Raw genomic sequence first — 25,755 nt, forward strand, 5'->3', positions numbered from 1 at the left:
TCTTACAGCCTGGTAATGAAACTTGCAGGGGGAAAAATAAGTTCGGATAAACCTTAGTTCAGAATGCACAAAAAGAACTTTGGAAAATTTCATCAATTTTTTTTCAGTCAAAGTCCTTGTAACAGAGAACAAATTTTTCTCAGTTTATGATATCTGTCCATTCCGTTCTTTGCAAAAGTGATGACAATACCAGAATGATAACATTGTCTGTGATTCTAATATGTGACATCGACTGTATTAATATTATAGTATTAATATATACCAATTACATGGATATCAAAGTTAACATTTAATTTCGTTTGATTTGACTCCAAAAACATTGAACATTGGAAATTTATATCCTTTTTTTTTTTTTTTCTTCTGAAAGTCTGTTCTAGATATTTTTTTCTCTTTTTCTATTGTTTAGTGCATTTGAACTTTCATCTTATTCAAATACCTGGTATAGTCTCTATAATACCATCATCATCAACCATTTTCAATCCACTGCTGGATGCATGTCTTCTCTAAATAAAAAAATATAGAGAACATCTACATCTAGTGTAATATACATAATATAATTAGTAAACAATTTGAAACAAAAGTAAAAAGAGTATAAATATGGTTTAGCATCAATTCAATATAAAAGTTTTACTTTTTTCCAAGTCAGAAAGAGTATTACTTAAATAAACAGAATTTCGCCTGCCTCAAAGTTGAAAGAAAATGAGTATGGTCAAGTTATTGAAAAAGCTCTTCCCAGTTTTGTAAAATTCTGTTCATACATATTTGTATTTTGAGTTTCTACTTACATATTTGTGAAGTCTTATAAATCCTAGTTGATTATGTTTTCATACTGAGTAAGATCATCTATTTCAGGAACATGTGATACATGTCTGGAAAGAAGAGTTGCCAATGTTCCATAACTCTTTGATCAGCAAATATCGAAAGAAAATATGTAGTCTAAGAGAAGAATATGAAATTGCTCTCCCTGAAGGTAATTGTGATTTTATGCTGAATTTTGTTTTTTGTTGATGTGTGGGGGTCCCAGGCTTCACAGGCATAGGAGAGGGCAGGGAGAATATATGTTTGGTAGCACATAGCACAAGTGACGAACATGACGAGTGGAGTATTTTAGGTGACGGCGAAAGAAAAACAGTTTTTGGAGACATTTATTAAACATATAATCAACGTGAAGGTTCCAGCAGAGATCGGAAGAGATTATAATGCCCAGGTATTTATATTGGGAAACCTCAGAGATCAAAGAGTCGTTTATAGAACAGGGGAATTCGTGAGGGATTCTTTTACGGGTCACTTTCATAAAAACAGTTTTTGAGAAATTGAGGGGTAATTCCCTGGTTGAGCACCATTTGGAAATAATATTAAGGTTGTGTTGGAGAGATTCTTGGTCAGAAAGATTGGACACTGTTTTATAGATGACACAGTCATCAGCGAAGAGTCTAATGCGGCAGTTTATGGAGTCGGGTAGATCATTTATGTAAATTAAAAATAATAAAGGCGAGAGGACCGAGCCCTGGGGTGTGCCAGATTTGACATGAAGAAAAGGAAAGTTCTGGCTCTTGTATGAGACAAACTGGCTACGGTTAATAAGGAGGGCCTCCACCCATTTCAGCAGTTGAACATTTAGTCCAAGGTATGAAAGTTTTAGTCGAAGTTTATTATGGGGCACCCTGTCAAATGCTTTGGAAAAATCTAGGAAAATTATGTCGGATTGGAGGTTTTTATCAATGGAGTCTGTTAAGTCATGTATGAAAAGTGTTAATTGGGTAGATACTGATAACGATGATCGAAAACCATGTTGGTTAGGGAAGAAAAAGTTAATTGAATCGAGGTGGGTACGGATATTCTTGGCAATTATGTGTTCAAAGAGCTTGCAGCAAGAGGAGGTGATTGCAATAGGTCTAAAGTTGAGAGGGTGGGAGAGTGAGCCAGATTTATGGATAGGAATTATTTTATTAATTTTCCAGTCATTGGGTAGGTTAGAAGTATTCAGTGAGACGTTGAATATAATGAGGAGATAGTTGCAAATTTCATTGGCACAGAATTTTAGGATATGGTTGGGGATCCCGTCTGGGCCAGTAGAGTGGGGTTTTAATTTTTTTAGGAGATTCAGGAGACCGGCGTTAGAAAAGGAAATGGGACAGGAGTTATGAAGTGAATTGAAAAAGACGTATTGGGGGGGGGGGGTGAAGGATCAGAGGAAAAGGAAGAGAAGGCCCGGTTAAATTCAGAGGCAATATCGAGGGGAGAGGTTAGATCCGAGTTGGAAGTTTTGAGCGAGGAGGTACCAGCTTATTTGGGGCGAAGAAAATTCCAAAATTTTGAGGGATTAGTTTTGAGATAGGAAGGCAATGAGTGGGATAAGTAGTTGGATTTGCGGCGAGAAATAAGGTCTTTGAGGTTACGGGTTGAGATAGAGATTTTGTTTCTGAGAGTAGAGGAGTCGTTAAATTTGAGTTTAGAGACGTCACGTCGAATTCTTCTTTTGAGATGGATAATGTCACGGTTGATCCAAGGGTTAAAGAAGCTTTTAGATGAAGAGCATTTGGTAGGAACAGTGGCTTTACATTTATCGATAACAGCTTTGAATTTACTCCAGAGACATTGAATATCGTTGGAAGAGGAGATGAAGTCAGGAAAGTGGGTACGAAGGATATTTTGCATGAGGGGGTAGTTGGCCTTGTTGAAGTTAAGTTTTCTGGCGTGAAAAAAGGGAGGGATGGTATGATGAAGGAAGAAATCTAAAAAAGGGATTTTGTGATCGGAACAGCCGTCAAAAACTGAAAAATTGGAAACCGGAATTTTGTTGGAAACTGCAACTAGGTCTAATGTGGAGATTGAGTGATTGGATATTCTTGTGTGTTCCAAGATGGTTTGGACGAGGTTAAATTTTAGGAAAATGTCGAGAACTCTATTGTTAATACCATGGTTTCCTGAGAGGGACTGCATTTTATGCCAATCAATACCGGGTAGATTCCAGTCACCGGCTAAAATTAAAAGATGAGAATTATGAAATCGGTCCAGTATTGTTTCAAGTTCAATGAAGTAGTGAGGGTCCGAGGCAGGGGGTATTTAAAGGGAGAAAATTGCGAGGGGAGTGCAGTTGTGATGGTGCCATTCGGCAGCGACAATTTCAATATTTGATTCAAGAGGGATTTCAATTAGGGGTATAGAACTGTTGAAAACAAGGGCAACACCTTTTCCACGTGTGTTTCTCTCTTTACGAAAGGCAGAGAAATTCAGTGGTAGAAATTCTGTGTTGCTGATATTACTGTGCAACCAAGTCTCTGTAACCGCAAGAAAGTTGGGATTATGAGCTAGTAGGATGGATTCGAAGGAAGATATTTTGTTAATTATGCTTCTTGTATTAACTGTTCCGATTCTGAAGAGATTATTTCGGAGAGGAGAATGGGAGATTAAGGAGGAGTAAGGTTTTGAGGGGTGGGGGACTAAAGGGAGAGGAGGTGAAGGTAGGGAAAGGTCAGAAGGAGGAGTAATGCTGGGAGGGGTTTGGGAAAGCGGGATAATATCATTAAGGCTGGGATCCCAGATGTATTTGATGTTATTGATAAGAGCAAAGTTATGAAAAAGTTTTAACTTTCAGACCGGACTCACGGTATTTTTGGGAGGCCCCCCCAGATTTGTCCACGTAGCCTGCATGTCTCAGGTGAAAAGTCCTCTGAAATTGAGATGCTAGTGTTTTTTAATTTAAATGAATTTTTAAGGATTTCAGTTTTGGTTTTGAATTTATTAAATTTAATAATTGAAAGTCTGGGGCCTGGGATTCTTTTAGATCCAATTCTGTGACAACGGTCGATGTCGGAGGCGGAAATTTCAAGTTCTAGGAGGTCTGAACAGCACTTAAGTATTTTAGATTCGAGGGTCGCGGTGGATTCAATGTCTGAGGTCTCCTCCGGTATGTCGCGAAAAATTTGGTTTGACCGATTTGAGCGGTCTTCTAGGTCGATAACCTTTGGGGCGAGAGAAGAACAAAGTTTGGAGAGGTCGGAGACTTGTTGTTGGAGATCCTCAATAGGTAAAAATTTGTCCTCTACCGCACTCAGACGTTTAGATAATCCATTGAGTTGGACACTAAAGGAATCTTACTTTTGGGATAGGAATTTATACTTAATTTAAGTATAAAATTATGCGAATTTTTTTCTCTGTCAAACCACTCAGGAATACGTTTAAACATATTGAAAGAAACTGAAAGCCTTCCAAACTCCCATGTAGATTATATGGGAGCTGTGCACATCGGAATATCATAACTTTTTTTAATGAAAAAGAGTTGAAGAGGATCAAATACATTAGGCCGACACTCCAAATTTCAGAGGCAAAGAGAAAGGATGGGAGGAGAATAGTAGAATCAAAAACTCTGATTTTGTGTCTAACATTTGGCAATGTCTCAATGGGGAAGAGTACAAGAGTTCATTAATGCACAGTGTGGAATCTGCCATCAAAACAATATCATCTGCAAAACCTAGGACATTCACAGTCTCATTGAAAAGCGAGACACCAGAACCTTCCAAAAAAACGTCTGCAAGAAAATCATTGGAGATATTAAAACGAGAAGACTGAGTCTGCATTCCTGTTTTACTCCTCCTAGAGTATGAAACTTCTCTGATAGTCCAGCATGAGTGAAAACTGTGCCATGATTTGAATTATACAGACCCACTATTGTGTTAACAAATTTGTAGCTCAAACCAAGATGAAAAAGTTTAGTAAAGAGTAAGTTTCTATTTATTTAGTTGAATGTGGCCCTGAAATCCGCCAAAAAGTGAATAGTTTCTGCAGGGCTCCCACTCGTCCTACTTTTTGGTAAAATGTCTTACTTTTGTCCTACTTTGTCAGTTTTGTCCTACTTTGTCAGTTTTGTCCTACTTTCTAGTTTTTGTCCTACTTTTCCTACTTTTTTACCAAATCCTATTGACAAAATTTGTGTAATTGATTTGAATTGAGTAGGAAATCATTGATATATTGCCAAATATTACAAATGTTGGAGAATGTAATTAATGATTCTGCCGAAGCAGAAATTTTATCATTTTTAAGGTAATTTAGAGGGGGGGGGGTATGTGGACCATTTGATTAATTTTTCATTTGGTTAGTTTGAGGGTTCAACAAGTATAGTAGTCATTAAAAACTTCTGTCTGGATGGAAAAATAATTTTGTATTTATTACTTCGTGGTCTTGGACAGTAACTTTCACCATTCAAAATTATGGTGCAAATAGGTGAAACAACAGTTTGCATTTCAAAGCAGTTGGACACACATAGGCCTATTCTAGGTTTCGTGATTCTGATGCTCCCAATAGTCTTCTCCCAGTTGTCTTCTGTATTTTTAAGGCATGAAGAGGCATAAACTATATTTACAATGCTCAGCAAAGAGCTAGAAATGGAAGTGCTTCATTTGTCAAAAATTATTACACTGGCATATTGAACAGTAAAATGTGAACCAATTCCTTTAAAAAATAATAGACAATGCAGTAAAACTATCTGGTTCACCTTGCCTTATTTACATCAGATCTTGTAATCTACACATTTTGAAAGTGGTCTTGAAGGAGCGTCATTCTTAAAAAACTTACGTGTTCAAAATTTGCTGTGCGTTGTCGAAGAGAGTTGACAAGCTCTGCACTTTGGAAGACTCCAAAAAAGAATGTAATATATATGAGGAGAGACAGCAAAGAATTATCTGTGGTTGCTAGTGCACTGTTTTGGCCGAAAATTGGTTTTTTAACCACACCATTTGTCATTTTGCTTTGGCTTGAGTCAATCTTATAAGAAGCTGAAATAGTGCTTTGAAAAAAAAAGTTAATTTACACACACAATATTAAAAATTTGTTTTTCAATAATTTGAATTTTTTTTTTTTTTTTTTTTTTTTTTGCAAAAAAAAAAATTTTTTTAGGGATTTTTTTCTCATTATGCTATGATTATGTTGTCTAAGGGGGTTACACTCCCCCATCCTACTTTTCAGTCCTGCGTTTTCCTACTTTTTCTCATTTTTTGAGTGGGAGCCCTGTTTCTGACATCTTCGTGAGAAGGACTTTTGAAATCAAGGTCTAAAATCGGAATATTTTCTTAAATTGAATGCCTGCTTATAATTACAGTCTGAAAGGGTGGGGGGGATAAGACATTATTGACAAAGAGCCATTTTTTCAAGTGATGATACAATGCAAAAACATATGATTTAGAAACTGTACACAAAAGTAAGATTGAGCAGTAATTCTGGGGTTGGAGATAGAACCTTTTTTGTGTAGAGGAAAAATGAGACTGGTTTTCTAGGAATCGGGAATATCATGACTATCAAAAAATGTGTCAACCACTTAATAGTTTTGCACGAACACTGTTCTGGTGCTGCGAAAGGGTCTTTTTCTGATTTGCCTGTACGCTGCTCAAGCAGCATATGTTTGTACACCGTCCAATGATTTCCCTGCTTTTTTGTCTTTTTTAATTACAGAAAAAAATTCTTTCACCTTTTCGATATATCACTGGAATGCTTTTGTTTTGTACCAGAAGCATGGAGGAAAATACTCTAATTTGAATTTTAGACTTGATAGTCATGAAAAATACTCTCTCAAATTGCCGTCCAATTTCAATAATACCGATTTTCTCTAGAATCATTGAAAAAATCTCATCCTGAATCTATAAATTTCTGCAATCCACAAACTTTTTTGCAGAAAACCAATATGGGTTCGTAAAAAACCAAAGAACTGTAAATGTTTTATTAAATTCTCAAAATTTATGTACAGTAGTATTGATAAGAATAAATACGCTGTTGCTATTTTTTTACATGTTTCCAAAGAATTTGATAATGTGAGCCATTCCATATTAATTAATAAACTTGATTCCAGTGGAGTTAGAGGAAATACACTGAATACAAATACAACGCCACAACAGGCAAAATGCCCAACGAGGTGGCTGATAAAAAGATGCCCATAAAAATATGGATGTCATATATTTAAAAAAAAAAAAGCAGCAACCCAATTAAAAATGCAATTAACACAAATTATAAACAATATATACACATGATAAAATATTATACAATGCCCATAAAGAATACTTATGGTTGTCTTATTCTAAGAATGGATAGCTTCTCGATTTACCCCAACATGTTTATCGTATTTCTTTTTAAACGTGTCAATTGTGTTACAATTCACTACCTCCGTGGTTAAGCTGTTCCATTTATTAACAACCCTATTAGAGAAAAATTCCCTGCAACACCATAACCTTACATTGTTCCTCACCAATCGAAACTGGTGTCCCCTTGTAAAAGCAGTCGATTGGCGGTGTACTAAAAGTTCATGGTCCATCCTATCCATCCCATTGAAAATTTTGAACACTTCGATCATATCTCCTCGGCACCTGCGTTCATCCAATGTAAGCATATTCAAAAATAAAGTCTCTCTTCATAACTCAAGCTCCGTGTGCTAATAAGGACACACGTAGCTCTTCTCTGCACCCCTTCAACCAATTCTATGTCCCTCTGTAGGTATGGTCTCCAAAACCTTACAGCATACTCCACTCCAGGACGAACTAAGCCTCGAAAAAGCGGAAGAATGACTTTAGGAGAACGCAAAGAGACCTTTTTGAAAATGAGACCAAGCATTCTATTCGATTTTTTGACCACCGCTGAACAATGTTCAGAAAACCTAACTGGCTCGTCAATGAGAATTCCCAAATCGGTGAGCTTAGTTGCATCCGGAACAGTGACACCATTCAACTCGTAAGAGAACCGTGGGTTGTTCGAACCAAAATGAGCGACCATGCACTTATCAACGCTAAACGTCATGCTCCATTCATTTGCCCATGCTGCAATCCTGTTTTAGTTGGTCTGGAGCAACTCTCTATCGCTTTCATTCCCGATTACCCCCATTAGCTTCACATCATCTGCGAATTTGCTAGTAATCCCATCGATACCCTGATCGAGTTTATCGATAAAAAGTGAAAAAAGTATGGGGCCAAGGACACGTCCTTGAGGAACTCCACTTGTGACATCTGTCCAACCAGAGAATTTCCCGTTCACCATAACTCGTTGTGACCTATCTCTTAACCACGATTCTATCCAATTCAGCAAGTTGCCCCCATTCCAATCTCGTGTAAACGCTTCAAGAGTTTGCCATTTTGGACCCGATCGAATGCCTTCTGGAAATCAAGGTAAACAACGTCTACATTTTTGCTCTTACCCAAAGCCTTAGTCACGTGATCATAAAAGCAAAGGAGGTTAGTTACACATGACTTCCCCTTCCTGAACCCATGCTGATTATCCGACAATACATTATTGTCGTCTATCCACTTCACAAACTGCCTTTTAATGATAATTTCCAAAATTTTCGAGAGGGAGCTCGTCAAACTCACTGGACGATAATTTGACACCGCTTCTCTACTACCCTTCTTAAATATCGGAACAACGTTAGCAAGTTTCCAATCTCTAGGGACGATACCCTCAGCAACACTACTCCTATATATCTGTGCGACTGGCCCCAACAATTCATTAGCACATTCCCTGAGGACCCTGGGATAGATATCATCTGGTTCTGGTGCTTTGCTTGCACATACATTTCTTAGAAGATTTAGGACCTCCACGTCTTCCACTTGAATATTGTTGAGGGTTTTATTACCCCATGTAACACCCGTATATTGAATATCATTATCTCCATTAAAAACCGACGCGAAGAAGTCATTGAAAGCACTACACATTTTTACATTGCTCTCTAACCCCGACCCTCCTATCGAGAGGGACGCCAACTGTCCCCTTACATCCATTATTGACGTATCGAAAAAATAATTTTGGGTCAGAGCCAATGTTATCTGCCAACCTAGATTCAACTTCCTTTTTACTATCCCTTATCGCTTTCTTCAACACTCTTCTTTTATCAGTAAACAATGATAGGTCACCTCGTCCACTTTTATACTCTCTGAATGCTCTTTTCTTTTCAAGATAAAGGTAACGCACGCTATCTGTGAACCATAGAGGGTGCGATGTACAAACACGCTTTTTTTCGAACAAAGGGTACGACGTCGTGCAAAACAGAGGACAGCTTCGTACTAAATTCTTCCCATTGACTTACCACCCCTACTGATTCCAACCAGTCTTTGAAAACTTCCGCTAACCTTCCTCTCAAAACATCAAAGTTAGTTCTCTGGAATCAAGGAACCAGTCTTTTGTTATCAACCTTACCTGAGGAAAAGTTACAGTGAAATCTGACGATACGATTATCACTGGAAGAAAACTCTTCCCCCACTGAAACATGTTCAACTAGATCCTCAGAAATAATAAGAACTAAATCCAAAATAGCCGTACCCCTAGTGCCTTCTGATACATGCTAATACAAAAAAAATCAATACCTGGGTAATTGAAATCCCCTAGTATGAGAACCCTCTTACGCTTACATATGTAAGAAATTTCATCATGCAATTGGCGATGTAGTTTGGATCCCTATTCGGTGGATTGTAACAAACCCCAACAATAAGTTTATGACGTCTTTTGTTCTCAAGTTCAACCCATATGGTTTCAATATCACTTCTCTGCACGTTACACTCTCTAGCCTTCAAACAGGATTTCACGTATATCAACACTCCACCCCCTTTCCTATCAGATCGATTTCTCAAAAAAGTATCGTATCCTGAGATGTGTAAGAAAGATTCATCCCCATCGTTTGCCCAAGATTCTGTAATGGCTATAAGACCGAAGCCCTCCACAACTATCATAGTTTCTAAAAAATCTTTCTTATTACCCAAGCTCCTAGCATTTATTAACACACATTTTAATTTGTTGTCAATCGAGAAGCCATCCAAGTCAGAGGTGGGTAATTCCTCGTCAGTACTGTTGTGATTACCATTAACTAATCCGCATTCCCGACTACGTGGTCTGCGAGTAAAAAACCTGGCCTAAGACTATCGTAAACCTCTCAGACCCCCCCCCCTCCTTATTTAGATGGATCCCATCCGAACGAAGCCACCTATCGGTAAATGCGGGAAGCTCCAAGAACGTCACCCCAAGTGAGGAGCAAATGTCCTTCAGGCCTATATTGAATTGGTGGATCCTGTTGCTATACCCCTACTACCCCTTTGCAGCACTGGAATCACTGCCACATCTGAACCCACTCCCTAGCAGATAATAGTAAATCCCGGTACTCCGACAGAGACTCACTAATATTCTCTCCTACCTGATTCGTTCCCACCCACAGAATCACCCGCAAGGGGAGCAACTTTTGGCGATAAAAAACGTCTTGAACGTTGCCACTCCAGGAAGACAATGGCGCTCGAAACCCTGAAAATCCGTACACACTCGGTTCCCAAGTTCCCTAACCATAGAATCGCGATGATTAAACCCCTATCACTATCGCCCTCTACCCCATCCATGACCACCCATTCACCCTCTAAACTGTCGTTGTTCGTGGAGATTGGTCGTGAGCCACCTTTTGATGAAGAAGCAGAGGCTCCGTTATAACCGGGCCCTCTAGCACCCTAACTTTTTCTCGTAAAGCTTTGACCTCGAGTTTCAGCCTTTTCCTATCCAAGCACCCTTTACAGTTGAAACTATCAGCTACTATACCCCTAGACCAGGGAAACCTCCCGTCGCAAGCTCTACACACCACTAGTCGAGGTCGAGGCATACTAACACTATTGCTAAAGCTAGATAATAATAATTAAAAATAGGAAAATGAGAAACGTTAACAAGAAATTAAAAAAAAATTGAAATACATTACTATGCAAAATATACATAAGAGATTGTATGAAAAAATTACGTAAAATAGAATGCTCAACACTAAATCACGAAGAATAAAAAAAATATGTATATAAAGAATAGAACACACTCTAAAAAAGTATTAAGCTACAAAGTACAATTTTTACTTCTTAGAATTAGCTAACTATCTCAAATCAGACTAACACTACAACTATAGGCCCAAGTGGAAGGAAAAACAACATTATTGAGAGAACCTGGGAAAAAGTATACACTGTTTGCTAACCCTAACGTCCAAAAAACCTACGAATTTATATCAGAGAAACAAGAAAACACAAACCTGGCAAAAATTCAATGCAAATGAAATGCGAACGAGGAAAAAAAAATTAAGTCGATCGAAAATACACAACGAAAATTTAAAAAAAATTGAGAGCAATATAATACAAAAAAAACCATGTATCTCGCAATCCAGCATGTGCTAGAAACAAAAGAGAACACCGCAGAATATGTCCCAAAAATAAACACAACGAAAATTTAAAAAAAATTGAGAGCAATATAATATAAAAAAAAACCATGTATCTCGCAATCCAGCATGTGCTAGAAACAAAAGAGAACACCGCAGAATATGTCCCAAAAATAAACAGCACGCCAAGTAAAACTCACAAGAACGAAGTGGCTCATCTCCCTTCACAATCGTCAGCATTGAGTTAAAGTACAGAATCAAATAAGTAAATATAGTACAATAAACAGAGGAGTTCCTCAGGGATCAAATTTGGCCCCATTACTTTTCATAATTTTTATAAATGATTTCTGCAAATTAAACATTTTTAGAACCATGATAATGTATGCAGATCATTCAATAATGTTGTATTCTTCAAAAGACGCTAACACATTAGGGGCCATTCAAGTATTACGTAAGCAGATTTTCTGCTATTTTTGACCCCCCCCCCCCCCCCCCCCCGTGTCAGCAAAATTTCGTCAGCTGCTCAGAATATTTCATATCTTCAAAAAGGGGTGGTTGATGACGTAAGCAACCTTCAGATCCCCCTTGTCATCAAAAGTCAGCAAATCCAAAACCCCTTCCCCCCTTCGACGCTGACATAATACTTGAATCACCCCTTAACAGCTGGGATCAACCGAGACCTTTGTTTAATCAGAAAATGGTTTGTTGCAAATGATCTAACCCTAAATCTGACTAAAACGAATACACAGTAAAACCTCCTTAAGTCGTCACTCTGGTTAAGTCGACATTTTTCTTCAGACCCTTCCAGCTCTCATAGAACACAATGTTATTAAACCCTCGTTTACTCATCGTTAATTTTGGTTAAGTCGTCACTATGAAAAAGTTTGAGAAAGAGGAACAGACTATTTTTATGGCTCTCATTAAAAAAAGAGCTTGTTAACAGCATTGCCATATGCTTAAAAGTCACCATAAAATCCTATATACCCAAACGGAACAGTTTAAGTAATGAAAGTTACGCTGGGGAAGTTCATTTTCCGAATAAGGTTTTTGTAACGTTGGGGACTGTTTAAGCTAGATCTCATTTCTTCCTGGGCTCCATTGGAGAAACTGGACAAATCGCGAGACACCCAAGCTCTGTCGGGGGAGGGGGGACAGAGCATCTCTGTCAAAACCAAAATTTATTGATATGTCAAAGATTACATATAGTGCAAGGAAATCAAATTACGTAAATCGAAGAATCAAATTAATCAAGTTAAAGTCAAAGTGCAACGGGCACGGATAATAAATAATCATGGAAAGCATGGACTCTACTAATTTAGGGCTTGAAATTTAAACAAAATATCTTTGTTGAAAAAAATTGGACATTCTTTCCCAAGTTGAGGTCTTCTGTTTACTTTTCCCTGCCCAGGGCCCCTCCACCAAGTCACAAGTGTTCCAGATTACTTTGTAGTTGCATCATGAACTACTGACGAAGAATTCAAACACTAAAATTAAATTTGATGTATATGTAAAATTAATGTGCAATTGAGGGTTCTGTTATGAAGAAAAGCTACTTATTCAAACAGTTGCTCTGTTAGTCTATAAATTAAAAAATACTAGTATAAATCAAAGTGTACAGTACATTTCACCACAATAATTTAAGTAATAAGAGATAAAAAAGATAAAAAATTTCTATTATTTTTTCTTTCGCAATCTATAAATTTTATTAATATATTGATATTTTGATTCATACTTTAATAAATGTCATATTACTTTAAATTTATATGATTTTCATAACATTGCACATTAAAACTGACGGAACTCCACTTAAGCCGTCATAATTTTTCGATAACTTGAGGTGACGACTTATTGAGGTTTTACTGTAATTATTATATTGTATAAATTAAATATATTACAATTGAAATTTTTATTATCAATTCAATTGTATTATCAAACCCAAAAGGTAATTCATTTCTACTAAATATATTCATTTTAATTTAATTAACATTGAAATTTATCTAAATTTAAAATTCCATAGCCAAACGTGTTCTTTAAACCCTGATTGCTCTTGTAATGAAATGGTTAAAGTTTAAATAACTAAATACCTGGGTCTCCATATCAGTCAGAATTTAAAATGGAAAACACATACTGATGAAATTTCAAGGAAACTCCATTTTATTGTATATAAACTTTTTTTATCTTAAACACAGTTACAACCAAGTTTTTGAATGATTTATATTATGCACTGTTTTATTCCGCTATAAACTATGGTATAATAATCTTGTTGTTCATCTCTGACAATTTTTTAAACAAGCCTATTGTTCAAATCGGGTTCTGTTTGATATGTATACTAAATTTGGTGAAGTTCAGTCTAAAATTGTAAATTTGTATAGTCTTTTCTTTTATATATAATGTCAAGTTTTCTGGATATTGTAAATTCTTGTTACTTATACTGTTTGTAAGACATTTAATATATATGACACCTCTGTACTGGGTCTTATATGCTTTATTTTTGTTATTATTTAGGTGAACCTATGAGTAAACCTGGAGAAGAAACTCCAGAACTAAAAGAGTTACATCACACGTTAATACAGTTCTTGGAAAATTCACAACATTACACCATTGAGACGTTTGCAATGCACCTGCAGCATGATGGTTTACAGTTTTAGTATTATATGTTTAATACAGGTTCATGTTTGATGTAGTTTTGTATTGAGCACTGTGCCATCCTGTTACAACATCACTATTTTAAGTGCATATATTTGCATAAAAATACATAGTATTTAACTGAATTTTTTTCTTTATAAAAAATGATTGTTTGGCGATAATTTTTATTACTTGCATAAGATAAGATTAGTATTAATCTGTTCCAAGTTGAGTTTGATACACACCACATAACTGATCCTGTGGCAGCAGTTTCTTGAATGATCATGTAAATGTGCAATATTATGATAGATTCCACTAACACCCAGGTTCGAATTGAGTGGCTGTGATAAGAGGCTGAAAAAGAAAGCTGTGAAAAGAAAATTAATTATTCAAAACTCAGACACATTGAGTGACCAAGAATTAGTCCATGAGTATTACAAAGGGGATGTTTATTTCTTTCTTTTGCTGCATTCAATTTTTATTTTTTTAATATTTGAAAAGGATTTCACATATTGCATATTATTTACTCAATCTACTCTTATAAAATGAAAATAAACAAAAAAAGCTTTTTGATAGCAGGTGCACCTGACTCAGAGAAATTACTCTATTGAATGATGGTGGGGGTCCCCCCCCCCCGAAAAAAATTAAGAAAACGTAACTGTTTCAGCTAGGTGATTTCTGACATACATCTGACGACTCTGTCAAAAATGAGTTATGCTGCCCTGCACACCCATCGTTTAGGGGTCACTCAAGTATTACGTCAGCATCTAGGAGGGTTTCGGATTTGCTGACTTTTGATGGGGAGGGGGGTTTGAAGGTTGCTTACGTCATCGACCACCCCTTTTTGAAGATATGAAATATTCTAAGCTGCTGATGAAATTTTGCTGACAGTGGGGGAGGGGGGTCAGTGTTTTGCTGACAAGGGGGAGGGTCAAAAATGGCTGAAAATCTGCTTACATAATACTTGAATGGCCCCTTATGAAACTTCATAGACATAATTCCAAAAACCATTTCAGAGGCAAAGGTTGGTGACTGGGTTCTCCTCAAACCCACAAGTAAAAGGTCAGCAAAGATGATTGGTGGGAAACTAACCAAAGTTAAAATTGCTGGGAAGCAAAATTTGGAAGAGGAATCAGCACGATGTCTACCTTCCAATGACCCAAGCTTGAAGACAAAATTATTATTAAAAGTGATTAACTTCTTGCATTTCCATCCCTGGAAAATTCACATTTGCCTCATTTAATGTCAGTTGATTTTCAGAGAGGGAAGAAATGATTATATTTATGAGTTTTCTGTGTACTAATGTTGTTAATTAGCTGTGTGTATGAAAAAAAAACAACTATTTTTTTATGTACACAGTTGTACATCAGAAAAATAAAGTGAGCCTTTTTCATGGTTCAATTGTTTTTTTTTTCATATGGATACATCTTTTAAATCATGTATGGTAACTGATGCATCACCAAAAACTGTGCAATGAAATTATTTTAACGCTCATATCTCAGGAAGTAGGCAATTCGAGTAAAAGTCAGTGATATCCTCTGATAGATATTGCAGAGACAAATCAAATGATACCCATTTTCTTCAATACTACTTCTGGTCTGGGAAAGGGTAGTATACCAGGCTTACTGTCCTGATTCATAATGAAATTGCTTAAGGCTATATCTCAGGAAGTACGCAGCATAAATCAAAAACCTTCAACTTCATAAAGCAAACTCAAACTTGACATACCGTTGAAGAGTGATATCTACTGTAAAGGTTAAATTACATAGATGTAGAAAAGATAAAAATTGCATAGAGGAAAACATTAAAATTGCATGGGGAAATTAAAACCAGTGGTATCATCTGAGATATATATTACGGAGATAAACTCAGTCTGATACTCCCATTTGTTTAATATTTCTTCTTGCTGTCCTGATTCATAACAAAATTGCTTTATGCTATGCCTTGGGATGTGCAAGATGAAAATAGATTTCAATGAAACAAATTTCACAAGATTCTATGCATGTGAAATTAACATTTTACAAATTTGTCTTTCAAATTTAGTTACCAGTCTAAATATATCACATTGCACTGTAATGAGGTCTAAAAGGCATATTCACATTCAAAATTCCTCTAAAGCAGAATGTTTTTCATTTTCTGCAATGATTCCTCAGCTGACTTAAAATGTTCTGCGGTAAAAATTTGTATCTACATAATAGCGTTTTTCTTCACTTTTCTTAAAATTCTTCCAGATTGTTCTGCGACGTACGTCTCACATTTTGGCATACTCAGCTTTGGTGTTCACTGCTGTGTCATGACACAATCTCTGCCAAATTTTTCTATTTGTTTATACTTCTTTTATTTATATTGATAATTTTGTGAAAGATTTTAGTATACAATCAAACATAGTTCTTACTTTCCCCCACTCATCCAGGCAAGTTGAACCCTTTGGCAGACTAAAATGAATTTTTGAAAGGATGGTGTCACTCTCCGCTACCATACGGAGGTTTTTAACAACTGGCTGTTGTGAAGATGAATTTTTGGAAAGAGAAAATCAATCTGCATGTGGGCTTCTTTTGTTTTAAGTGTAGTGGTGCTTTTTTTTTGGGGGGGGGGGTGACCCCCCATGACTTCTTAAAAACTCCTTACTTTTCATTTTGAAAATTCTGTATGAACCCTGGTTGCCATCTGGTGGCAGCATCAGCAGTTGTGGGCTTGGCCTGAGTCAGGTTGGACTGTCTGTGTACGGTCTCTTTCAGTGCACACAAGCTCCAAGGAAAGATTGAGATATTCGTTTCCTCTATAGTCTAGTGGTATAGGGCATTTATCCAGAAAGTGAAAGGACATAAGTTAGATTTCCTGCAAAGGCAGTTGAAGTTTCTCTTTTCAAAAATTCATCTTCGCAACAGCCAGTTGTTAAAAACCTTCGTAAAATGAATTTGCACTAATAAAACTGGTAGTTCCAATTGTGTACTTTATGCATTTTTTTCCTTTTTTTACAGGACTTTTTGAAGAAGCTGCAGTTGTACTGGGCAGGTTGAATAGGCATAAAGAAGCTTTATATATTTACACTCACATTTTAAAAGACATGGAGAAGGCTGAGGCGTAAGGAAAACTTCAGTTTCCCATCATAGTTTTATTTAGTAGTATTGAATACCCTTTTATCAATACATTTTCATGATCAATTTTGTCATTATTGAGGAACTGTAATTTAAAAATAATGTAAAAATATTAATCAGAAAAGTTTCGATAGTGTCGAAGTTTGAATAAATTTACAAATAATATTTGTTTTTACCCGAAATTTAACTTTTTTGTACTTTTGAAGAATTTTGCAACATGTTCGGGCCCAGGCCCTGAACTCTTACCTGCAGTATGAGCAAGAAAAAACCATCAGCTTAGTTGTGATCATGACAGGCAACAGGAATATTTAAAACCTCTTGTGGTCCTTATCTAGGAGGCTTTGGTATAAGTAGTGGATAAGATACAAATATAAGTAGCTATTGATTGAGCTAGTAGAAGGTTCTGTCACTTGGTGATAAGGGCATGAAAGTGTCATAGTGAGGAAGGTGGTGTTGAACAGTTGAGCCATCACTCTACTGCGAGTAAAGCATCTGTCATTTTTTTATTAAAAACTCACATAGTTCCATACCTCAAAATCTTATTAGGTTTAGTAAATAATAATTTTATTTTTTAATATTATATCACTGGTAAGATAATAAGCTACCTTTTGAAATCTAGACCAAGGATAGTTAACTGATGACAGCTGTTTCTCAGTAACATTTACACATAGTGTTAGTCTAAATATGTGGTAGTAGTCATAGGCGTGTGCAGAATTTTCTCAAGGGGGGGGGGGTGTCAATTTTTTTCTTCTTTTCAAGGGGGGGTTTTTCCTTTTTTTCCTGCTAAGTAACACTATAATCTCGGCTTGAGGGGGGGGGGGGGGTTTAGAACCCAAAACCCTCCCCCTTTGCATACGCCAATGCTAGTAGTTTTCATTATTTCTTGGTTTTTTATTGAACTTAAAAGTACTCTTTAAATCATTTTATTGGATACAAAAAATTATCTTTGGTTGGTTTTTTTTATTTATCTACATGCATATGAAGTTCGTACAATGTCGCCTTTGTTGTAAATATGAAATCTATACTTAATCTCTTAACCGTGAACTGCATCATATATATATTTTTTTTTCTTATGTTTTTACTTTCTCTGTAAGTGGCAACTCTCAAGTGTGGTATCTTGACAAGTTGTTATTAACTTGTTATTAACAAGTTATTAACTTGTTATTACAAGTTGTTATTAACAAGAAGTTATCAACATTTCAAGTTGGTATCTTCGGCCATGTAAGTGGTCATGCCTAAACTTCATCTTTAAATAAATGTTCTCTCAACCTCATGAACTTTATTAACTTCTTTTTTAGGCAGTAAACATATGTGCCTTAATAACAGTATAGGCCTCCAGGCAGAGGGATGTCCTGGGACCCCCAACTAGCTGTAGATACTTTTTTTTTCAAACCAAGCACAACTCAGGTCTATCGCCATAGGCAATTTACTACCTATGTTGTCTCGGAAGTGTAAGTGTGTATATCTAACAGTCTGAGTGTGGCCCATATGTAGACCAACATTTCAAAAACTATGATTTTCACAAATTTTGTTATTGTACATATAAAATATATGGAATATAAATCTATATATATAAAATTAATTTTCTGTCTGTGTCCGTTTGTATGTTCCCTATATAAATCTACAATTTTAGATTGATCGTTGCCAAATTTTGCATACATATACCAAACGGACCCTACTTGAATGATAGGCTACGTTAAAATTTCATCAGATCAAGGCAAATGCCCCAAATGGGCAAAAACTGACGGCCAACAATAGTTTTTGAGCCTCAACAATCAGTTTCCGAACGTTTAGTTTGGTTACCGTGGTTCCCTAGCAATGCGTTTCAGGCGTGTATATGCCTTTACAATTGTTTGTCACTTCTGCTGCCAGTATTTGTATAATAGCTTATGCCTTTATAATGGTTTTTCTCACTTTTTCTATCCTCTCACTAATGAGGCTTTTTGAATAGACATCATAATCATCACCAGCATCGCTTTGAGGGTTAGACAAAGGATGATCCTTATAGGAATCAGTGTTAAAATCGCCAATTTTACTATAGAAATGCGGAAATTTTAGTGGAGTTTCCTGCCACATCAAGAATTTTAAAAATTGTATTGAATTCTCGATTTTAGAAATATTGAGTTTGCATGAAGATACAAAGCCCAAAAAATTAAACAATAAAATGAAGTAATTAGCTGGACCTAATTTTAGTTGGATATCCATACAATAACATTGATTTCAACTTTTTATATCTTCTCAAGCATGAAAACTATGGTCTCCGTATTGCCTTTTAATAGTCAATTGTAAAAATTCATATAGTTTAGGATGTTTTAAAATTAATTATAGGCCCATGAAAGAAATTCCACAGCTTTAATTAAGCATTTTTGAAGCAGAACAGGCAGATGAATAACTTGAAGTTTGGGGGGCTGAAGATCATAATACCTAGCGCCCCTTAAAAAAGAGAAAAAATGCAGGGTGTTTCAAAAAGAATCATCCGATATGAAATGTGTATATTACAAAAAATATTGAACACATATAGACACTTAAGATTAATTTTATATTATATGGCTAATCAAATTTTTTTTACCAACCAAATTAAAGGTGCTCAATATGTCCACCTTGGGATGCACGGATATGTTCATATGGTAGTCAAATTCGTCCCAAACTTTTGCGAGCATGTTTGCATCCACTGCTTCCACGACTGCTGTTAGGTTAATGTAGCTGGAAGGGGAGACACATAAGCATAGTCTTTTATAAACCCCTTGAAGAAGAAATCGCACACTGTGAAGTCCGGCAATCTTGAAGGCCAGTGATGTTTAACTGAATTGTCAGGTCCGGTACGGCTGATCCATCGTTTAGGAATTTGATTGTTCAAAAATTCTCAATCTTCCAAGCTCCAGTATGATGGTGCCCCTTCCTGCTGGAAAATGAAGTCATCCAAATCAGTTTCCAACTGTTGAAAAAGCTAATATCGACAAATACTGTTTCTACCTATACATATTTGATCAAAACGGATTAAAAGCTGAATAGCTATTTTATTTTTTTTATTGAATATTGCTTGGCCGAGGCCTATACAAGGGAATGCGGTGGTAAAGTTTGACAGAAGAGACAGTTGATGTTAGAAAGGAAATCGGAAACTGTGGTACGATCAAAAATGTTTGGTGGGAGGTTGTTCCAATCTGTTATTGTTCGAAGAAAGAAACTAAATTTGAAACAATCAGTGGATGCAAAGAGGGGTTTCAATTTATGGGAATGGTTAATTTTATTGGAAAAGTATGAAGCCGGGGTTAAAAAATTTGAAGTGTCGATATGAAAATGACCATTAAGGACTTTGAAAAGGAAAGTTAATAGAGAGATATGGCTACAGATGGAAAGCTGTTATGATTTTTTTTAAATCGGATGATTCTTTTTTAAACACCCTGTATATTCATTTTTACGTTTCTTTAAATTTAGATTTGTTTCTTTCCTGAGTCGCGCAGGAATGTGCCGTGTAAGTTAACTTAGACACAGTTTGTACATCCCTAAAAGAAAGAAGGAGATATCACGTGATCCCAAAAGCCTCATTGAAGAAAACCCGGGCAGCGCCGGGGATTATAGCTAGTATATATATATTTAAAAATGTTTTTCCTTCTTATCTTCATCCTTACATGTTTTAGGAGGTACCAGGGTCATCCAGAAAGCAACTACTGATTTCACATTCCCACCATGCAGGTCGTGTGATCTTCGTCATTCAAGGTCATCCAGTATCCCCAAATACTCTCTTTAGTTTTCTGTCAGTATTGGTCACAAAACTTACAGAAGTATTTTTTTTGGATTTTGTGCTAATCTAAAATGAACTGCCTGATTCCACCAAATTTTCTTTGTGAAGTGCGGGGAATTATTCAATTATTTGTTGACTTCATGCAGCAAAGCATCTGTAATGAGTGATGGATGCTGATCCAAATATCATCATGTACATACATTCAGTCATTCTTCATTGCATTTCACATACAACCTTCTCATATTTTTTTTATTCATTATTGTATGGCCGTACACTTCCTTTAATCAATGATGAATTTCCCCAGGATTTACTTTTTGAGCATTCAAGAATTCAATAACTTCCCACACTTCACCCTCATCAGGATTTTTAATCAGAGAAGTCATTTTAAATTAACACAAATTCCGCAAAAATAAACGTTTGCAACCAATATCACAACGAAAAGAGAATAGTTGAGAATAATGGACTGCCTTGAATGACGGATATTGTGTGACCTGCATAATGAGAATACATAATTGGTTGTTACTTTCTGGATGATCTACATATTATTGCATAAAAATCTTGACAAGGAGGTACAATATAGCTTGCCATACCTTAAATTGAAACATGTTTTCCAAATTTGGAACCTTCTGATTTTGCCACAGAGAGCAACAGGCTTACAATGGTACAATTTTCAGTCATTACATTTAACTCATAGTTCGAAATATTGGCAGCAGCACCATAACAAGTATTGCACTGAAACAAACTTCATGTTAGGTTCACAACATAGAAACTTCCAGCTTCCAGCATGGCCCAGGTCCTTTCGACCACCTGCTAAAATCTTTTCATTGAGTCAGAATGGTGGGCCATCATCTGGGCAGTAGGTGGATGAGGACAACAGCCTTCTCCTCTATCACTCATATTATGAGTTATGAGATATCTCTAGTTCATAGAGTATAAACCAATTAAACAATTACAATTTTTTGCCTGTACTGCCAAACCTTATTAACCTGGAACAAGGTTCCGCTGAAAAAATTTTCACATTAACCGATAAGCTTGACAGAAGAAGTATTTTTGACATTTTATTTGTGTTAGTCTGAAATTTAATACGTAAATTGTAAATTTATACAAATATTTAATACACTGAATATTGATCATGAAGTTCTTATTTAAAACACTTTGTTTTTCACAGTTCTTAAAATGAAAAATTTACATAACAGCATTCAATCATTTTTTGAAAAAGTCTGTGATAGCCTGCTGCTTCATTTTCTTTCTTTTACACAGTTGCATAACGGGATGTTCACATATTCCCAAGGGATCAGCATGATTCATCCAGGGAACTTGTTAGTGTTAGGTTAGTAGACATCCATGCCCAAACCGGGATTCGAACCCAGACCTGCACAGTGAGAAGCTAGTTCCCTAACCACTCGACTATATACTTTTCAAATACTGCATAAACTTTTCAAATTCATTTAAATAGTTTGGAGAGGAGAAAGCATTATCTTGGTCCATTAAAAAGTTCCTAAGTGTTTTCAAAGCTTCTTCCCAAAACATTGGGTTGATAGTTGGCTTCTGGTTCATCATCGAATTCACTTAGGTCTTGGTTGCATGTAGCGATACTGTCATAGTCCGTCTGAATATCATCAGTTGGACTGTTTTTCAACAACTTTGATCTATTCTACAAATTGATCTGCAGCCAGGATTCTGTGATATTCCGCTGCTTCAATTAAAAATGGTTCTTGTGCTTTGGTTTTGTTTTCAATAACATTTGTTTTCACATCAGTGAATCTACTATGCCGAAAGCAGGTCTTGATTCTTGCACAAATGACTGAATTCCCTGCATTTCTAAGCAATGTCATTGCTTCTAACAAATTCACTGAAAAGCTGTCAAAACATTGAACCATTTCTTGCACAATTCCTCTTTGGTATTGCATCTTTAAGCATCAGATGATTCCTGATCACAAGGTTGTAATTTTTTCTTTCATTCAGAAGCAAAAAAAATGGCATACCTCGAATCTTGGGATTCCATGATGCACGCTGCAGTTGTCTAGAATCAAGCTTATTTTTCGTTTTTCTTTGAAAATTTCCTAGTCTATATCTTTCAACCATGAGGTGAAAATTTCTTGGTTGATCCAGGCTCTTCTGAATGTGCTTGAAACAGCATGGTGTTTGATATTTTCCTATAGAGGTAACTTTTCAGAACCATCCATATTACAACTGACAAGAACGGTTCTCTCCTTGCTTAGTTTTTCTCTAGGACAGTTTTCATTTTTTTAAGGTTAATATTCTGTCTGGCAGTGCTTTAAAAAACAAACCTGTCTCATTAGCATTGAAAATATCTTTGGGAGCATAGTTTTTGCTAATGTGATCACCATTTATCAACAAAAAAAAGATTTGACAGTTTATTGTACAGCAGAGATCAGCAGACTTTATTTTACAAATGACTGTCTATCTTTGAGTCTTTGCAACCAACCATTAGAACACAAGAAGTTGGTAATGCCACAGGCATCAGTGAAAATCCAAGCCTTTTCTTGAAGTACGACAGCTCCAGTGATTATCAAATACTGGCTTTGAGCTACTTGTAACCACTTCATTAATGCCACTTCAATGTCTTTATTTTTCTCCATTCTTAGTCGTTTGCTTGCTGATTCAAATTCATTTAAAGTATAAGCAGCTCCAATTTTTTCCCCCTTTTTCCCGCATATTTTTTATTTGGGTTCACAAATCCTTTCATGTTAAGTGATCATCCATTTAAAAACTGCATGTTAAGCATATTTTGTAACATTATATCGTCATTGAGAACGATGGGATCGAGGATTCTTTTTCACGTTAACCAGAGTTTCATGTTAAGCACAGGTTCACATCAACAAAGTTCAACTGTATTATAATGCATCACTCATTAATCAAGTCAAAATTTGTTTAAATTTTTCATTCATCTTGCAAAACACTCGTAAACAAAGTTAATTTTTATCCAGTGTGTCACTGTATTTGTACTAGCGCTCATTATATACTAGGGTGGATCGAAAAATCGAAATGTGGATAAAAGAATCGGCTTGGGGTGCAAAAGTTGTCTTTTAAGCATACTAGAGCATAAATGCAAAATTTTTTCAACTTCAATTAATTTCTTCCTGTTCCCCAAGGCACTTAAATATTTGCCAAAAATTGATTTTCATGTAAATCTTGAATAAAAAAAATGAGTTAATTAATCGATTTCACAGGGAAAAGTAATATAGACAGAGAATGAAAAATTATTTATTGTTTATTATTAAATGTATAAAATTATTTTGTACAGTAAAAGTTGGAAGGAATGGTGAAAATATTCATGCCGTACCCAAGCAGTTGAAAGAAGCATTTGCCTAGTGTCTGAGGTGTCGGAAAATGTGTGTCTAGAAGAGACACTGCTTCATATTGAATTTGATAAAATCAAGAAGCCATATCAAACATTGTAATACCAAAAAGCATGACAACATTTAGAAATATGTAAATCTTCAAATTAATACAATTAAAAAAAGCCATTATATAAGTTCAATTTTTATAAGTTTTATTATTTATTGCTTTGATTTTTAAATCTATACTTCTTGTATTATTATAAAATTATTATTATTTATAAGTTTATACTTTAATACCTGAATACTCTGCAAAATTTATAAACATTTTTCATTAATTCCCAATTTTTAATACATTTTTCATAAAAGTGTGAATTTTTAACTATTTTTGGGGCACTTGGGCCACCAGAAGATATGAATGGATTTCAATAAAAATAAAGTATGCAGACTAATATGCCCAAGACAGAACTTTCCCACCACACGTCAAAAGTAATTTCAAATTTTTTTTTTTTATAAATTTTCATTAAAATGTTGATTTTTAACTAGTTTTGGGACACTTGGCCACCAGAAGATATGAGTGGATTTCAATAAAAAAATTATACAACATATATATATGTTTCGGTGGGGGAAGAGTTTTCTTCCAGTGATCATCGTATCGTCAGATTTCACTGTAACTTTTCCTCGGGTAAGGTTGATAACAAAAGATTGGTTCCTTGTTTTCGGAGAACTAACTTTGATGTTTTGCGAAGAAGGTTAGCGGAAGTTTTCAAAGACCGGTTGGAATCAGTAGGGGTGGTAAGTCAATGGGAAGAATTTAGTACGAAGCTGTCCTCTGTTTTGCACGACGTCATACCCTTTGTTCGAAAAAAGCGTGTTTGTACATCATACCCTCTATGGTTCACGGATAGCGTGCGGAACCTTTATCTTGAAAAGAAAAGAGCATTCAGAGAGTATAAAAGTGGACGAGGTGACCTATCATTGTTTACTGATAAAAGAAGACTGTTGAAGAAAGCGATAAGGGATAGTAAAAAGCAAGTTGAATCTAGGTTGGCAGATAACATTGGCTCTGACCCAAAATCATTTTTTCGATACGTCAATAATGGATGTAAGGGGACAGTTGGCCCCCTCTCGATAGGAGGCTCAAAAGTAGAGAGCAATGTAGGCATGTGTAGTGCTTTCAATGACTTTTTCGCGTCGGTTTTTAATGGAGATAATGATATTCGATATACGGGTGTTGCATGGGGTAATAAAACGCTCAACGATATTCAAGTGGAAGACGTGGAGGTCCTAAATCTTCTAAGAAATGTATGTGCAAGCAAAGCACCAGGACCAGATGATATCTATCCCAGGGTTCTCAGGGAAGGTGCTAATGAATTGTTGGGGCCAGTCGCACAGATATACAGGAGTAGTGTTGCTGAGGGTATCGTCCCGAGAGATTGGAAACTGGCTAACGTTGTTCCGATATTTAAGAAGGGTAGTAGAGAAGTGGTGTCTAATTATCGTCCAGTGAGTTTGACGAGCTCCCTCTCGAAAATTTTGGAAATTATCATCAAAAGGCAGTTTGTGAAGTGGATAGACGAGAATAATGTATTGTCGGATAATCAGCATGGGTTCAGGAAGGGGAAGTCATGTGTAACTAACCTCCTTTGCTTCTATGATTACGTGACTAAGGCTTTGGGTAAGAGCAAAAATGTCGACGTTGTTTACCTTGATTTCCAGAAGGCATTCGATCGGGTCCAACATGGCAAACTCTTGAAGCGTTTACACGAGATTGGAATAGGGGGCAACTTGCTGAATTGGATAGAATCGTGGTTAAGAGATAGGTCGCAACGAGTTATGGTGAACGGGGAA

General features: G+C 36.0%; 1 protein-coding gene across 3 annotated transcripts in view; it reads left to right on the forward strand.

Annotated features, from left to right (window-relative positions):
• Positions 1–25,755, forward strand: part of LOC149075141 (vam6/Vps39-like protein) — a 196,220-nt gene that overhangs the window by 145,331 nt on the left and 25,134 nt on the right. For all 3 annotated transcript variants that reach the window (XM_089245724.1, XM_089245725.1, XM_089245726.1), the window contains 3 exons: positions 853–970; positions 13,643–13,771; positions 16,744–16,846. In XM_089245724.1, coding sequence (XP_089101850.1) covers positions 853–970; positions 13,643–13,771; positions 16,744–16,846 — 350 coding nt within the window. The remainder of the gene's footprint in view (positions 1–852; positions 971–13,642; positions 13,772–16,743; positions 16,847–25,755) is intronic.

The sequence above is a fragment of the Pholcus phalangioides genome, unplaced genomic scaffold (genome assembly GCF_987345545.1).
Source record: "Pholcus phalangioides strain wild (caught in Gottingen) unplaced genomic scaffold, Ppha-v1.0 ptg000016l_1, whole genome shotgun sequence".
In the NCBI taxonomy this organism is placed as follows: domain Eukaryota; kingdom Metazoa; phylum Arthropoda; class Arachnida; order Araneae; family Pholcidae; genus Pholcus; species Pholcus phalangioides.